The sequence below is a fragment of the Varanus komodoensis genome, unplaced genomic scaffold (genome assembly GCF_004798865.1).
Source record: "Varanus komodoensis strain SLA01 unplaced genomic scaffold, ASM479886v1 scaffold7_3, whole genome shotgun sequence".
NCBI classification, from domain to species: domain Eukaryota; kingdom Metazoa; phylum Chordata; class Lepidosauria; order Squamata; family Varanidae; genus Varanus; species Varanus komodoensis.
In genome coordinates, this window is record NW_025336480.1 from 6023486 (window position 1) to 6041705 (window position 18220).

Here is an 18220-nt window from a genome sequence, read left to right on the forward strand (position 1 = left end):
TTGTACTCTTCCTTTGAGTGACTGATTAGTATGAACACTGAGGAAGGCAGCAAGTAGGACTGATGAATATCCAGGCCCGCTGAAGGCATCTTGCTCAAAAACTCCCCAAACTTTCAGTCATCATATGGTTGGATGAAAAATTTAAATTAAGACCCACATGTTCAGCAACCCACATACAAAACTAAGTAAAACAAGGACCAGTGAAATCTATGTATGATCTATATGATGAAAGTTCATTAATAATTTGTATCTAGCGATACAAAAGTAATTGTAATAAGCAATTAGGAAAGAAAAAACACCTAAGCAGAGCAAGCAGAGGCAAGACTTACCATCATAATCTCGACAACGTTGTTTTGGTGGGGCACTCCTGACAAATGAATTAGGAACAGAATGATTACTGTAGTAATTTGACCAGCTTTCTGTTGTGTTTTCAGGATGGTGAGCAGGTGCAATCACAGTAACAGCACTGGGAATACACTGTGCTCCAGAGGAATACTGCTCAGTAGAATTAACGGAAGACAAAGACACTGGATTATATGAGCTCTCCATGTCACTCCTTTCACACTTGAATTTGGCTCGCTCTCTGTGCTCTATTTGAAAAAAAAAACACAAATCCAAATAAATAAGGTAAGTTTCTATGCTTTCCCTCAGCAATTTGAGATTCTTTGACAACATATAGAACATTTAGCACTAACAGAAATTTATGTTTGCTCTGTTAGAGAAGTCTAAGCACTACCTTGTTAACTTTGAGGCAATATCCAGACAGTATATGCAGGCTCATTCTTCTTACAGAATATGAATATTGCTCTTGCAGTGCTCATGCTAGCTAATTAATAAGAAAAGCTATCCTTTTTCAAGTTATTCAATTACCATTTTTCCCCTAAAAAGGCATCTCTCTTATTTAATGTTGATAAGATTCTTTAAAAAGAAAATAAATTGCATCCAGCATGTCCTTCCTTCTGAAAGAAACACAGCAGCTTAAAGATGACTCTATCAACAGTATTCTCAGTACCAACAGAAGGAAATGATCTATCGGAATACACTCGAGAACAAATTAAAATAATTCCCTTGATCAGAATACTCTACAAAACAAGACTCTTAGACTGCTTTAATACAGCCAGCAATCACTACTTTTCTAAGCCATTTTCACTGGTTTGCTACATTTGTCAGAAATCTATGCAAAAATGCTCATAATGAGCATGTTTTATCATCTGCTTTCACAAACTAGGAAAAAACCATTATTTGGCTATAATATTTGGCAACTTACCAACATTTCTATTTGCATCCCTATCTTTGTTTGCATCTTGGTCTTTGCTTCTACCTCTGCTGCGGCTACGACTCCGGCTTAGCCCTCTGCTTTTACTACGACTTTTACTTCTTCCCCTTCGCCAGTCATATTTGTCTCTGTACACATCGTTCCGGTCATAGTATCTATCATAGTCTCTCCATTTGCCATCATCTCTTTTTCTTTCTCTAGTTCTATGTAAAAAATACAGACCACATATACATGAGGACTTCAATAATAAAAATCATTAAATGCTTGTATCATTTAAACATAACCAGCAGGCTTTGACAGTAGGCAACTCGTGTGAAACACCAAGCCATATTTTTATACAGCAAATATAATTACTATTTACTATAAATGAGGACAATATAGGAAGTAGAGAAAGACCTAGGGCAGGGGGAATACATGTATTTAATTATTGAAGAATACTAACCTTTGTTCATTAGAATCTGAACGCGTCTTCAGTGGGCTAGTATATTTTTTCTTTTTGCCCTCTCGCTCTTCCTCAAAAGTTTCCTGAAATGTCTAAAGACAGATGGCAAATCATTACATCATACCACTCGCAAGAAAACAGATATACAAAAGAAACTAAAAGCTAAGTCAAGCAAGAAGAGAGGAAAGTTTGAGAAAATTACTACAGCAGACATTTAAACTAGCCTGTGAAAAACTGCTACCAAATGTTGATTTTATTCTTATGTATAATTGGCAAACTGTTACCTGTAAGGCATATGAAAGCCAACAAAAAGGTAAACAAACATGGGGCACTTATGCTTTGTTGAAGCATTTGTTTAATTTATGATGGGATACTGCTTCAATTCTAGAGACTACCAAGAGAAATGCAGCAAGAGGATCTTGCATCTTTCTTACCCTTTAGCTTTTCATGCTCACATTTAAAAGCTACATTCTACAATTAAGAAATTGCTCTGTTCCGGCGAACACAGATCTACTGTATTGACCTGAGTATCATTTTAGATTGTATCTGTGTGCCTCTACAAACCCATGGTGGGGCATATTTGGTACATTAAAGCAGGGGTAGGCAACCCGGGCACTTTTCTTGGCACCCACCAATGTGTTCTACACTTCCCACTTTTTTTAATTCAAAAAAATTCTTACCAGCATCTGGGATTGCTTCAAAGCAAAGTGAGGGCCTCCAGTCATTGTCATCTTCATTCCCCACAAATGCCTCTGGGCCACACATGCGCTCCCACATATAGGAAATGAAGATGGAGGGTGGCTGCAGGGTGATCCTTTCCTCTGCAAGCGCGTCCAACCATCAAGAAAAAGAAGGGGGGGAAGGAAAATGGATTCCTATCACTTCTGTCTGGTAAGTTGAGGGGCTAAAAAGAACCGGGGGGGGGGGGGCAAGGAAGAGCAGTAGTAAGCTAGCTTTCAGGGGAACAGGGTAGTCAGTGGTGAAAGGGAGTAACAGGAAGCCAGCGGGAGCTGGGGAAGCAAGCTGAAAGCAAGTTGGAGAGGTGGTTGTGTGCTAGCAGATCTGAACGGAGGGTGTCTCAATGTATTCATAAGAGAGAGAGTGAGAAGAGCTTGGGGAGGGTTGGAGAGATCTTGAAAAAGTGTGCTGGGTGAATGGATGGAATTGGGGTGCATGAGAAGCAGCTGCATGTGTATGAGAGGTGTGTGAATAATAATAGAAAGTGTGTGCGAGAAAGTACATGTTTATCAGTGGGGAACTGGGATAAGAGGAAGCGAATGAATTTATGGGCAGTGATGGAAATGGGGCAGGAAGTAACAGGTGGGGTGGGGTGGGGTGGGGTGGGGTAAGAGTTTGCCTTCAGAAACAGATTTCTGTTGGTGCTGAAAATGGCTGATCCAAAGGAGTTGTTTGCCCAAAAAGGTTGCCTACCCCTTTATTAAAGATACAGGACTGTTACAGCTGCATGAGTCCTATGCTTCTTTTGTTCCAACACTGCTGGACCTCTTATAGGGATCTATTTCATATTGCAAATCAAGGTTAACTGATTTAAAATTAATGATGAATTCTAATCTGGAAACCGTACATAGCCAAGCAAAAGACATCAGACACAGTGCTCCAACTTCTAGTACGAACATTTCTGTTAAAAAGGTATCTGTGTGCATTATTTGCTCTCAAAAAAGAAAGAGCTGCAGTTTCTGAACAATCACTGAGAACAGGTCTTCACAAAACATGCAGTAAACTAGTTTCTATATCACAAAGCCATTAACTTTCTTTACATAATACAATTCAAATTTCCCTGACATTTCTGTGGAAGAAGGAAAGCAAGAGTGTAAAAGTCACCAATCGGTCTATAAAGAGACCACAATTCTGATTTAAACATCCTTGAAATATTCCACAATTAATTATCTGATTATAAGTATATGATAGTAAAGAAGAGAATTTGGAAGTAGGCATAAAAATTACTTCTAATTCATGACAAATGCACACGAGAGTGGGTGCGGCAGGACCGTGTAGTGCAAGGATATCATCTCTCATCTGACCTTATCTAAGTATAGCAATGTGCTTTACTGTAATATGTTTACCACTTAAATCAGGCCAGGCTGACTGAGCTAAAAACATGTTAAAGAACACTAATTTATTTTCACCTCTACACATGACTCCTTAACAAAACAGCAACCATGCACTACATAATTTTAGAACAGTAGACTCTGGCCTGATACTCAAGATATTAAATTAGAATAAGAAAACAGGCACAGTGAGTAAGTCTCTACATGGGCAATGCAGAATCACAGGTCTAGAGACAAAGTCTGTCCCTACAGTCTCCAAAAGACTTGACTTTTTCCTGAAACCATCAATTGCTGGGGTTTTTTTTTTTGCAGGGAGGGGAGGCTTTTGTGCATTTTCCCAATTCTACAGCTGAAAGTCTTCTTTAGCTCCTGGAAGTAAGAGTGTTAAGATAAAATATGCTGTATTTTGGACTTTTTAGATCCACCATTTTTAGTTTCTGCCTGGCTCACCACTGGAATGTATCCCTTCAGGGTGTCTTCAAAATAAAATTTGGCCTTCAAGCTGAAAGAAATTCAGCACTTCTGCTTGTGGGACTGAACATCCTCTAGAATAAATGTCTCACTAAATTTGACACATGCCGGTCAACTTGTAGGTTTCTGCTTTATCTTCAGCACAATAAGTATTTCTTTCACTGATTCAGCATAACATGGCAAGCAATGAAAGAACCATCATGAAAGCAGATATGGTTCTATAAGTTTCATAAAATACTTATACTTAGGTGGTACATTTTTTCAGTTTCTGATTATAATGTAACCTTTTCATAACCAAACTCTAGATGAAATTAACAGAACAAGGTCACAATTTTAGCTCCAGATTGATATCAGTGCTGGAAGTCAAACTTGTAGAAGATAGATAACAAAATGAGTGTATACCTTAAAGCAGTGTTCCTCAACCTAGTGGCCTTCAGAGGCATTTGGGCTGCAACTCCCAGAATTACCATCCAACAAGGCCACTGGCTGGGAATTCTGAGTGTTGAGGTCCAAATGTGTCTGGAAGGTACAAGGTTGGGGAAGGCTGCCTTAAGGTATAATCCAGGAAAGGCCACTTTCTGGGGGTACGGAGGCCACATATCTATGTACTACATGAGCTGCTGAAATCTGAAAGAAAAGTGGTAGTGGCAAACAGCAACCTCACTTTAAAACAAGATGCATGGGGAACAAATGCCTTATTTTAAAAGAGTTCACAGGGTTTTTGCCACTACATTTCAGAAACACACTGAGTGGTGGATGCTGCCAAAAAGACTGGAGGGACCTCATATGGCCCATGTGCTGCCCTCTGCTAATGTGGATCCTTGTGAAACAGCTATGTATTCAAACTTCCTGCAAAAGCAAAATATTGTAAAAGGGCAGGTAACTAGCTTCAGGATCAAATGTTAAGTGGGCTTTTTCCTGTTCTGGAGTAGGTTCACTCTATCTAGATCAGGTTCATAGTCTGGGAGTACTCATTAATCCTTGTCATTAGGGATATAAGTAGCTACTGTACTTTTTACAATCCTATGCTGTGATACTCCCAGAACAACTCTACTTAGAAAGGGATAGAAAGGGAATCATGTGCCCATGTTCTGGTGACCTGTTTGGATTATTGCAATGTGTTATATGAGGGGTTATTTTTGAAAATGGTCCAGAAAATCCAGTCCAGAGTATGGCTGTGATACTGCTTAACTGAAACTGACCCATACAAACTCATTACACTGTCATCATTACTGGTTTCTAGTCTGCTTCCAGGCCCAATTCATAGTGCTAGGCTCAAAGTCCCTTCAGACTAGGGCCATGGCTTCTGAAGGACTGTCTCTTCTCATATGCTATTTATCTTATATACTTTAAAATAATTTCAGATTTTGACCAGGTGAGATGCGACAGCTGCCCATTAGTACCCCTCACCCAGAAAGGCCTCCTCAACAGCCACATTGCCTTTCCAGAGCCAAGTGAAGACCATTGTATTTCCCTTTAAGATATTTTAAATGTTTAACTACATTTCAGCCCTATTGTTTTATTCAGCTACTTGCATTTTAGGCTGCATTAATTTTACTGTTGCTTTTTCTTCTACTGTCAATGATTTTCCCACTTGCTTTATTTTTTCCATAGATAATCCAAATTTACCAAGCTATTAATCATCTGAGAGAGAAACATTGCTACAGTTTAAATGGAGAGAGTTGTCATACTGGTAGCTGCCATAGCTCTTTAGATGGACATACATAGTAACAAACCTGCACTACAAAAGACATTGTAAATTGCCACCTACAAAGAAAACCATCCACCCTAACCAGTTTACTGGATTTCTTTGATTATTAAAGAAAATCGTTGTACTTGTTTAAAATTCCTTGGCAACTTTATTCTATTTTACTTTATTTTACACAAACCTTCATCTTTTTGTATTTATGTTAAGAAAATAAAAGATAAAAATGGCTGTACATAATACATTTAATATAGGCTCCAACCTTATATTTGCAATACAAAATATATAATGCAATATAACTTATAATTGTACCCAGAAGTAAGCCTCAGTGAACAGAGTGGGACTTCTGAATAAACACGTGAGAGTGTTCTGGGTTGTAAGAAAACATGGTGAGAAATATAATATTACCTCCTCTTTGATTTCTTCTTTTCCCTGGCCTGCAGGCTTCAACTCTGGTTTTGCTGGTTCATTGGGAGCAAGGTAATCCTTGGTATACAGGCTCTCAAAGAGTTTGTCAACAAAACCTGATGTTTCTGACAGAGACATACAAGAAAAAAAATCAGTCCATAATGGAATCTACTCCTACTTTGGTATTAAAGATAGTTTGGTTTGCCTCAAAAAACTTTGGATTTATTTTTGAATTAACAGAAATTTCCTCATACCACACTGCAAGCTTCTTTTGAAACTGTAGTCTGTTTGAAAGCAATTTCTGTATGACATGGATATCTGCTCTTTGAAGGATGAAAGCACAACATTCCATACCTTTTCTGTTGTGTTGCTTTGAGCATGCCTAAATAAGTTCTTTGAATCTTACCTGCATGACAAAGATTGTGGGAATGCTCTTTTTGAGTTGGTAGAATATATGTCTTACACAGGACTGCAAAGTAAATTTCAAAATCATAGTGTACTGTAAAAAGTACAGTGTCGTAACAAATCTCCATCTACCTCTGCAGAGTGGGAGGCTTGCCTCTGTGTCTGATAGCTCAGGGCATAGAACACCTGCCAAGCATAAAGCAACTCAACATTCCCCTACCTTCACGCTTCAGTTCAGAATTGAGGATGAGAAGCTGAGGCACACTGCCTTGTTCTGCCCTGACTTTTTGATTTTTAATGACAGTCAGTTGTAGAGTAAGCTGATGTCCATTTGCCCATCTTGTATTCTGTAAAGCTCCCAGAGAGCCCTATGGGCTATGGGGAAGTATGTAAGTGCAAATAAATAAATAAAAATGTGCCTGCAGCTCTGTAAAGCGGAACTGGGGGTTTTCCATTTACTTGACAGGTACTAGTGCCCAGCCAGGGCAAAACAAGCCTCCTCTTGCTTGCCGTTCTCAGCATTAGGCATGCAGGCGGTTGGGTTGTTTTGACATTGGACACAGTCCCCCCCACTCCCTTGAGGACTGTGACCTTGTACTGCATTTCTAGGGTACCAAGGTTCCTTAAGAGTTCCAATATTTAGTAGAACACCAAGAACAATCATAGAATAATAGAGTTGAAAGGGGCCATGAAGGCCATCAGGTCCAACCCCCTGCTGTTGTAGGACACCAAATTATATATTTTTTAATGTTGTCCTTAAGCCCTTTAAACATAAAGGGTTAAATCTGACATCACACTAACAAGAGTCGCTAGTATAATATGATGTTCCCCCTTCTCCATCTTCCACTCCGAAGAAACTTTCTGGAGCAGATTTTTTGGGCAAAGTAAATTTTGAGGAAGTGGTAGTGGGTGGATGGAGAGGAAATCACAGCCCTCTCAGCTACCCTAACAGAAGCAGTTTCATCTTGTGATAAATTTTACTTAATTGCGGGGATAATTCTTAATGAGGTGACTCTCAGGTAATTACAAGGCTATTCTGAATTTGCTTGCTCAGAAGTTCCATTAAGTTCCACAGGGCTAATTCCCAAGGAATAGTCTAAATACTGGATTTTAGTGCTCCAGGAATTAAATTGGAAAATACTCTGAAAAAAAATATAAATGGCAAGCTGGCTCAGATAAACAGTAAAGCACAGTTTAGTATTACGGGAATAAACTTAACTTCTTTTTGGACTTGCCTGCTCCCCACTTTGCATGGCTGTAAGAAATGGAAGTTTCTTTGTTTTTACTAATTACAGTAAAGATCAAGCAAGTTTAGGTTCCAGACAACACACTAAACTATGGTTAAATTTAAACACAAGGCCCCAAGCTCTTCCTTGTGGACACATTGCAGGAGGAAGAAACAGAATGTTTGAGTCCAGAGGGCATACTAAGCTAATTCTTGTAATATTAAAGTGCAATGGTTAAACTATGGTTTAATGTTACATATAAATGCAGCTAGTATTTTATAATTCAAATTCTAGCACTTTAAATTATTTTTCTATGTTACAGCTGTCAAAATGTACTGCTTCTCCTGAGAGATTAGCTAATTTATGCTATAATATGCTAATTCTGCTATAATATCTTGAGCTTTTTTTGAAGAAACAATTGCTACCATAAATTAACAGGAATATCTATCTTTAGGCAACTTAAAGATGACTTTTCCCTGTGACTGTGCTTAGAACTCAAAATATTTGCTGTGAACAAAAAACTATTTTACACCGTATACAAGGCATAAGCTAAGTCTCCATATAAAGTACAGTATCTTTTGTAGAAAAGGACAAGCATTTATATACCAGCCATGGTAAAATTCATTTGCCTGCCTATCTTCTTAATCTAAAGGATCAGCCTTCCCCAAGTTGGTACTCTCTGTACGTACTGGACGACAGCACTATTGTCTAATATGTATGAAGAACAAAAGCTGGAGGAAGCTTATAAAGGCTCTTATCAACATAATCCTTCAATTTGTCATTAACACACAGATCATACCTTTTTGTAGAAAAACATCCAGCTGATCAGCACAGAAAGCCTTCAGTTCTTTCTCTGGTTTGTCTTTCTTGACCAATGCCACAACATAGTTTGCCAAGGCTGATGGATCAGCATCACATCTGGGGATAAATTACTTTTATCAATTATGTACCATATACTTCCACAACATTAACTCACAATAAAGAGTTACAATGGTTTTATCAGTGAAGGCACAACCATTCATACCCCCAGTTCCTAAACATTTAAAAGATATTTTTAGGGGCATCCCCAAACACAATTCAGTGGGAAATACTAGCAAGGATGTACTTTCAACTTTGCAGTTTTAAAAAGTCTATAATGTAATGGTACTGAGTTGTCTTTAATTCAAAGGCAGATACAATCTCTATTCATTATTTTATTTCAGTATTATTTCTGACTAATATTAAATATAAAAATAGAAATTACAGTGAATGAACTCTACAAAAACAATGAAGCAAGCAAAAATGTTACTACCTGGTATTATCTGACACATTCTAGTGAAATTCTACATGCATCAGGACTAACTCAAAATTGCTAAGGCTAGACATCCTCTATTAAAAATAGCTTAGTGACATGTGATAAAATAATGCTGGCTAATTCAGATCAAGATGCAAACTTCAGCCCCTCCATGCCTACTTCTTAATTCTTGCTGTATTCTTAGTCACAATGTCACAAAGATACAGGTGCGAGTTGAAGCCACAACTAATAGAATTTCATTGTCAATTCTAGTTTCTTGATCTAGCATTAGACCCCCTTTGCTTTCTTAACCCTTCTTTATTCACATTATTTTGTCACCATTTCTCTTAGGCGCTTGCTTTCAGACCACTGTCTGTTTTCCCTCATTTTTTTCAGCAACCCTATCTCTTGATCAGCCCCTGCTATCTCCTCCTCACTCCTCCTCAGTTGCCATAAGGTTCCCTCAGAACCTATCTTCTAGTTAGTTTCTCTGTCCCTTTCTTCTGTTCACTGTCACTCCACAGTTTCTTCAGTATTCTAGCCACTGGAATTCCTTTATCTTCCTTACCTCTCCCTATTCCTCAAACTACTCCCTCTATGAGTTTTTAATCCGAGTCAAAATTGAAAACTTTCCCTATCCATCCTGTGCACTGACTACACATGGCTGGGTAATTCCATGAACAACTGGGCATAGGCTGAATTGGTGCAACAGTGAAGTAAGCCACCACCAAAGGTTTTATGCATCTCAACCACACTTCTATATGTCTGGCACTTTAGAAGAAAAGAGATTGTCCTTGTCTATGGTCTTTTAAATTTCATTTGAATAAACTACATGCTCTGATTAAACATGATCAGAACATAAACAAAAATACAGAATTCCAAATGGCAAAATAATTTACACAAATTGTATTCTCTCTAGCCCCACGTTTTGTCTGCTGACATATATCACATTTCGTGGACATTAACATCAACATTTATGCCAATGTAGCATAGTGGTTAGAGTGTTCACCTGGGACCTGGAAGATCCAGGTTCTAGCTCCCACTTGACTACAAAGCTCACTAGGTGACTTTGGGCCAGTTTCTCACTCTTGCCCTAACCTACCTCACAGGGTTGCTGTTGTTAACTTAAAATGGAAAGGAGGAGAACCTTGTACACTTGGATTCCTTACAAAGGAAGAAAGGCAGGGTATAAATGTAATTATAGTTATTTAGAAGCCTTGGTAACCAGGTCCTAAGGATTTGTCCAACAAGAATATTAGGCATTTGCTAGCACATTCAGACCCATATCTATTTCCTGAACAACTTTTTTTTTTTTTTAAAGTTAAAAATTCAAGAGTTTGAAAAAGAAGCAGTTTCTATTAGGTTAAATTTTGTCACCTCAACACAATAGTAAATGTTTTACATATTAGTGTGATGGTTTCTCTCAGCAACAACTCTCAAGCACTAAAGTTACTTCCTCAAATCTAAATCCTAACAAAAGATAACAAATAGCTTACCCATCCATTACAAAAAGTTACCTCCGAAAATTCCTAAGAAACCCTTCTCAGCTGAAAATAATTCAAGATAAATCAGAAACACACTGACTAGGACAGACTTCTCCAGCATGGTGAGCTCCAGATGTTTTGTACTTCAGCTCTCATCAGTCCCAGTCATTATGCCCTATGGTAAGAAATGCTGGAAGTTGTGGTCCAAAACATGTGAAGGGCACTGGATTGGAGAAGGCTGCCCTAAGAATTTTGCATTAACAGGCCTTACTTCCAAGTAAACATAATTAGGATTGCACAAAAGGGCAAAGTGTTATCCTTAATTCATGTTTTTAAAACATTTATCTTCAATTGGTAACTACAACCTTATTAAGGTGTGTTACATCTTTGTTGAGATAACCACCTACAGGATGAAGAGAAATGGTAGTGGGACTTAGAAGAGGCCAGTTTTCTAGCAGGGAGGTATACCAAATATGATAATAATACCTCCCCCTAAAAAAGAATTTCTGGCATATTAAAATTATAGAAGAGATGGATGTGAAACAGCTCAGCTGTGGTTTGTAGGCAAAATGTCTCGGGTTTAATCCCTCACATTTCCCATTAAAAGACCTTCAGTTAACAGGTCTGGATAAAACCCCTGACAAGGCCTTAAAGAATCACTGCAGACTTAGTATGGTGAGGAGATGGACTAATGATCTGGCTCAACATAAGGCAGATTTATATGCTCAAGATACACAGAACAGGAAACAATTTGTAGATGAGTTTTTGTATACACACGTTAAAATAAAGTGTTTTTTTTAAAGAAACAAAACACACTTGTAGCTCCAGTTCTGAAGCCAAGGCTGAAAAAACAGACTTAAATATTGAGATGCCTTTCTTAATATGTGCATAATGGTCAAAACCAGATTTGGGAATTGTCCCCAAGTACAACTAAAAATGCAAGTGAAAGTCAAACAACTATCACCACTAGACCTCTATGCTACTGAATGAACTAACCACCATGGTTTGTCCTGAAGTAAACTATGCACAAATACATATAAAGGTCTTTAGCCATAATTATGTATTATTTGTGAAACAAATGACAAAATATTTTGATGAATTTTGGAGTGAAATTTCCCATTCTAATACGTATACACTACCTTACTGTTAGTAATAAATTATAATTCTGTGCTAAGAAATGATTACTGAAGCCAAAAAATACACAGAAGAATGAAATGTCTTCACCTAACTGTGTCTACATTTGTAAATTAATCCCTCAGAACCCTATATGGAAAAGAAGTTAATATCAAGACCACTAATGAGTGAGAACTTCTGACTGCCTATTTACATGACAGTACAGTTCAAGATTACTTTTACCTCAGCAAAACTTTCTTATTTTGGCATGTTCAAGAATGTAAGGGTGCTGACTAATTCATTATTCAGTACGCTAAACTCAAAACAATGCATTTGGGATATCAAACTCATCTAGCAGATGTTCCAAATTTTAGTGCAGAATATTTCACAGAGATAATTAATAGCTTAAAGGCAAAAATTTAGGAGCTCAGAGGATTTTAGGACCTTGCCTCGAATCTCTGCCCACTTTTAAGTCTAAAGTAGTGATGTATGCTTGAAAATATTGTCAGCTGGAGAGAAACATCGGGCAGTGATTTCCAGTTATAAGTATATATACACTAGTGCAATTACATAACACAAATTATTCAAGAAATATTTCCCTCCACCAAAACTACTGAAATAGAAATGAAAACAGAGAGCACAGGATATATTTTAAATAATCCAAAAAGGGTTATGCTGAAGCAGTAAGTTCTGTTAAACTCAATGTGACTTAATTTCAATCAAACATGCTTAGAATTGCACTGTAAGAAGTACTATCTTATACATTGTAAGAACAATTGATTGTTAAAACAGGGTATTTGCCATGTCCAGTGAAATAAAAGAATATGCCAGAATGAAGGGGTTTCAGGGATGCACTCCAATATTTTGTAGAGGCTCATCTAGGTTATAGGCAGGCGGACTACATAAAATGTGACATCTCAAAAACCTGGTGCCAGCTGTGCCAGGACCCTCAAGTTTGGAACTGAAAAAATACATGCCTAAACAGTTGTCAGTAACACAACACCATTTCAGAATGTGGTGAATGAGCACAGAAAATGAAAGCATCTTCAAGTACTAAATGCATCCAGACAGACATTGATTTTTTTTTTTTCACGCAGCAGCTTTGCAGCGTAGTTTTCTGTCAAATGGTACACTAGAGTAGTTACGTGCTCTTACACAATTAGTCACTAGACAGTTTTACAGTACTCAAGAAAGCACAAAACAAGAAAGAGAGACAGCCTCCATTAGTAAATAGAACTGCAACCCGGTAAAGCTCGAAGCACCTCCACACCGACTCGCTCCGTCTCCGCTTCCTCACGTGCCTTCTTCCTTCCTCAAAGACCTGTTATTCTTCCTTAGTAGTTACCAAGACGCATTCCTAGGAGTCTGCAGAGTTGTCCCCCACACACCCTCCCGAAACACCTCCTCAACAACAGCCGCCTCTCCCCTCACGGCACCGCACCACGCCCGCACCTGTGCCCGAGCGGCCCCAGCCCCCTTCGCTCCCCCCACTTGCGTCCCACAGCCCCGTCCACAAGGGCCCCCTCCCCCAACCCGACCCTTCGTCGGGTCATCCCGCCGCCCTCCGTCAGAGCCTCACCGCTCCGTTTCCTCCTCACACACGGCAAGGCCGCCCCCCGCCCGCGCTCCCTCGCTCCCCTGCCCCCAGAACCGACCCCGCACTCACATCGGCTCCAGTAACTTGGCCAGCCAGGACTTGAGCGCGTCCACGTTCTCTATGATCATGGTGGTGGTGACGGAGCTGCAGCAGCTACACTCGGGGCAACATGGCCCTACGGCGCCCGTTCCGCGTCTCTCCCCCCCCGAGCGGTTACTCACCAGCAGCAGCAACTCCCGCCCCTCCCCCCGCTCGCCAAGCTAGGGCCTACTCTTAGACCAGGAACTACCTAACCGAGAGCGCAACCGAACTTGCTGGTTGCCGGAGAAGGGCGGGCACCCGGTCTTACCGCGGAGCCAATCGCGCCATGGGACCCGGAGGAAAGCAATCCAATCCAATTCTGTTGGGCGTGGAAGGTGGGGGGTCACTGGTGAAAGGCCTTAGCAAGTTCGGTCGAGTCAGCATGCGTGAAATCCTTGTGGTGCAGCCTCGAAGTGAGCGGAAAATGAGGGATTTGTCAAGGACCGACGTCTGAAGGAGTAGTTAGTTTTGAACGAGGCCTCGCCATGGATTTAAACACGGTTTACACCATGAGTGAAGTAATAGGGAAGAGGGTATACCTGAGCACGTGCAGAATGCGTTCCCTTATATAACACACACGCACGACCGTAGGTAGAACAGCCTATGGAAAAATGGTATACTTGCTGCCCACGGCATGCTATTTACTCCCAACGCGGGAAGGAAGCCAGTTAAATCTACACAGGAAGTAATTTGTATTGGACTTAATGGGACTTACGAGTAACTGCATAGCGTGACGGTATGCTTGTATAATCAGGAGTCCCATGGATTTCAGTGGGACATACCCAGGTAAATGGAGCAGGCTCGACTCGATGGCCTTATAGGCCCTTTCCCACTCTTCTATGAGTCTTTTTGCAAGACTGTGACCTTACTGTGCAATCCTATACATACTCAGAAGTGAGTGCCCCTGAATTCATGGTAGCTTACATCTAGGAAGGTATATAGGATTGCAGCCTTTGCCATATTCCTGAGTAAGTATGTGCTGGCTTGAACTGTAAAAATGCAATTTTACACACCCTTACCAGGCTGAAAGTTTCCCATTATCTAGTATTCAAATTGGAGGTGGAGATGCATGTGAGGTAGGATGGCTTACATGAAATCTGCAAAATGCCATCCTTTGTCTCCTAGGATTCTGGCCTACCAAAGCAGATGCCATTTGTTCCTCTTTAAGAGATGCAAAAATAATAGTAAAAAAACAACTGATAACAATATGTAGAATGAGAAGATAGTAACAAGATAAAGCCATAAGCTAAATAGGGAAGTTCCACTGGAATCTGTGGAGTTTAGTACAGGAAAATAATACAGGTATGCCCCACCGATAAAGTTGACAAAGCTCTGGATATAGGCACAGAGATATGGACAGGCACACAACACAATATATAATGTAATTTGTTTAAACATTTTATTATGGGCCACTCCAAGTAATCCTGGACAAGACATTTAAACAGTAAAACTAAGGGACCAAGTAAATATAGCCAGCTTCTGCGAAGTGGCAGTAATCTTGAAATTAGACTCTACTGAAAGAAACTTGACTACAAGAGTTAATATATCAGTAATGTGATTATGTGAGTCGGCATATTTTACTTCGTTGTGTGTCACTGTTTAAATAATGTTTTGTACATTTCTTGACACAGCAAAAATACTGCTTTCAATAATATATATAATCAATAAGACTCTCACCATTTGACATATTAGAACTTTTGCTCTCTAAGTATATTAACTTCATATGGTTAAGAGCAAAAAATGCAAAGAAAAATGTGCAATCTAGCATGAACATTTTGTTTTATTTGTAAAATGTTTTATCAGCATTATTGTGAGGATGAAATTGAGAATTATGTAAGCTGCCTTGTTGCAAGGAAAAAGGCAGAATATAAATAAGTTTCCTGATCAGATCCCCATTTTTACAGTTGAAAACTGTTTTGTCAGTTTCAGACATCATGCAGCCATTGTGTGGCAGAGCTTTGGCTCATTTAGTCCTGGCAGTGCTACTCAATATTAGTAAGACTCCATCAGTGGGCTGATGGAGTCAAGAAATTAAAAGACGCTTGCTCCTGGGGAGGAAAGCTATGGCAAATCTAGACAGCATACTAAAAAGCAGAGACATCACCCTGCCAACAAAAGTGCGTATAGTCAAGGCTATGGTTTTCCCACTTGCAATGTATGGCTGTGAAAGCTGGACCATAAGGAAGGCTGAGCGCCGAAGAATTGAGGCCTTTGAATTGTGGTGCTGGAGGAGACTCCTGTGAGTCCCCTGGACCGCAAGGCAATCAAACCGGTCAGTCCTAGAGGAGATCAACCCTGACTGCTCTTTAGAAGGCCAGATATGGAAGCTGACACTCAAATACTTTGGCCACCTAATGAGAAGGATGGACTCCCTGGAGAAGAGCCTAATGCTGGGAACAATAGATGGCAAAAGAAGAAGGGGAAGGCAGAGAATGAGGTGGCTAGATGGAGTCACTGAAGCAGTTGGTCTGAGCTTGAGTGGACTCCGGGGGATGGTGGAGGACAGGAAGGCCTGGAGGAATGTTGTCCATGAGGTCGCGATGGGTCGGACACGACTTCGCAACTAACAACAACAACATCAGTGGGCTCTCGGTCTAACACCTCTGAAAACCTGGAGCTGCCCTTGGTTAAGCATATGTAACCCGCATTGATTTTAATGAAGATGTATACTACTTAACACATAAAATCACTGGGACTTGTATGTGCTTCATTTTGTAGCAGGTTCATATTCTAAGCATTTGTCAGCATTACTGCTCTGGGTTACTGTACGTGGTATATCAAAAGTAACAGCATGCTTATACAATAGTAAATCTTACTAAATTCAGTAGGATTTACTGTACTTTCTAATTTGTTCTTATGTGCTGTCAAGCCATCTCTGGCTTATGGTGGCCCTATGAATGAAAGACTTCCAAAATATCCTATGAATAACATCCCTGCTTAGCTCTTTACTTAATCAATAATCAACATCCTATATTTCTTTCTAAATGTACACTTAATATACAGAAACTTATTTTGTTTCTCAAGATTTTCTACAAAGATCAGGTAACAAAGGTGCTTTTTAATGCTTGTGGTTTTGACAATCCGGACAAATGTCATGAACATCATGTCCAGGCTTGGACATGTCCATCCAACAGGAGATGGTTTAACAAAACCTCTTTTGCCTTTAATGTAACCTCTTCTATCTTTAACGCATACTATTTTCTGCGAGTAAAACGGTAACAACTTCCCTATACAAGTACGTGTTTTGGTTAAGGTAAAACAATAAATCCAACTTAGGTTTAAAGCGCCATCGAAGAAGTTCTTCAAAACGCGTTTTCGCGGTCATGCGAAGCTAGATCAGCGCTTCAGTATTACATAACCAAAACCCTGCTCCCGAAAACAAAACTTCGCTTTAGGGTCTAACGGGAATCAAACTATTATGCAGGAGATGTTTTCCCCCGGAAACAGGGGTGCCTAAAACTAAGGGTTCAAATCAAGAAAATTCAAGGTTTTAGAATGCTCTTTTCTGAGCGTTAGTACGAATCACTGCTACGTATCATGGGAATAGTAGTATTCAATTCCAGGCGCGCACGGCTTGTAAAGAGTTACGCGCAGAGATCGGGTAGCGCTGCGTTTTTCGGGAGTTGTAGTTCAATAGCTGGTCAGAGTAGAGCTTAGTTTCACGTGAACTCTATCTCCCAGTAGCCTTTGCGAGGGAACCGGATTTCACCTTTTTCTGCGTTGCATTGTGGGAGAACCGGCGGCGTGGAGTGGTAGAGAATAGAGAGAGCAGCTGTTGGCTGAAGGCGCCTGGAGGGACGAGGAGCAATGACGGTGAATACAGGCGGGGATGCGTGTTGTGCGCCTGGTGTTGCTTTTTCGGGGGCGGGGGAGCAGCTGGCTTTCGGATGTGAACCAAAGAATGGATTTTTCGCCGTAGGGTAGGGATGGGGAAGGCGTGGCCCTCCAGAGGTTGGTGGACTGTAGTTATCATCCTTTATCATTGCTTATGATAGGTAAGGCTTCTGAGAGTTGTAGTCCACCCACATTTGGAGGGCTACCTGTGCCCCGCTCCAGCATTAAGTAGAGGGAAGAAAGGGTTATAGACAGGTCTGCCCCGGTGCTGTCACACTGCTGCTTTGACACTTCCATTCCGTTAGAACAGCATTTGTGGGATGTTTCCACGTCACATGGTTAATCCGATTTGGTGTTTAGCAAGCACTATGCAAAACTTCTCAGGACGGAGAAGATAACATCATTTATGTGATGAAATTGTAGTTAAACAGAATTTTCTGTATCAGCTTTTCCCAACCCAGTTCCTTCCAAATGTACTGGGCTACAAGCTGTGGTAGTAGGATGGTTATGATGTAAGCTGTAGTCATTACATCTGGAGGACACCAGCTTGGGGAAGGCTGGTCTATGCGGTATATTATCTCGTGATTTCGTTACATTGACCCATGCTGAAGAAAGTATAAATATGAACCTATGAATGGATCCTCCTGTTTCTCTCCAAGTACTCATTCTTCAGTTTTTCACCTCCCTTCACTCCATCAGGGAGGTTAATGCTTCACTGAGGAATGGAAAGTAGAAAGTAAGTTTTTTTTTGAGGAAAAATCTATCTAAATATAGTTTTCTATTTAAGATACCTAAGACACCTGGGCAACTATCTGTCTATCTTTTTCATCTTTATA

At 40.0% G+C, this 18220-nt stretch overlaps 2 protein-coding genes across 4 annotated transcripts in view; one reads left to right on the forward strand and one right to left on the reverse strand.

The window, feature by feature from the left end:
- Positions 1-13700, reverse strand: part of RBM27 (RNA binding motif protein 27) — a 46496-nt gene extending 32796 nt beyond the window's left edge. The window contains exons 1-7 of one of the 2 annotated variants that reach the window (XM_044454308.1): positions 13539-13700; positions 8802-8920; positions 6372-6496; positions 2399-2539; positions 1719-1810; positions 1268-1479; positions 330-590 (exon numbers count right to left, since the gene is read on the reverse strand). In XM_044454308.1, the coding sequence (XP_044310243.1) occupies positions 330-590; positions 1268-1479; positions 1719-1810; positions 2399-2539; positions 6372-6496; positions 8802-8920; positions 13539-13597 (1009 nt within the window). In that variant the 5' untranslated portion in view covers positions 13598-13700. The remainder of the gene's footprint in view (positions 1-329; positions 591-1267; positions 1480-1718; positions 1811-2398; positions 2540-6371; positions 6497-8801; positions 8921-13538) is intronic. The other variant, XM_044454309.1, reaches the window with a different exon arrangement.
- Positions 13701-17275: 3575 nt separating this feature from the next.
- LARS1 (leucyl-tRNA synthetase 1) overlaps positions 17276-18220 on the forward strand; it is a 49250-nt gene continuing 48305 nt past the window's right edge. For both annotated transcript variants that reach the window (XR_006417023.1, XM_044454327.1), the window contains exon 1: positions 17276-17363. Coding sequence is in view for 1 of the 2 variants with exons in the window: in XM_044454327.1 (XP_044310262.1) it covers positions 17358-17363 (6 nt within the window). In the remaining variant the exon portion in view is untranslated. The remainder of the gene's footprint in view (positions 17364-18220) is intronic.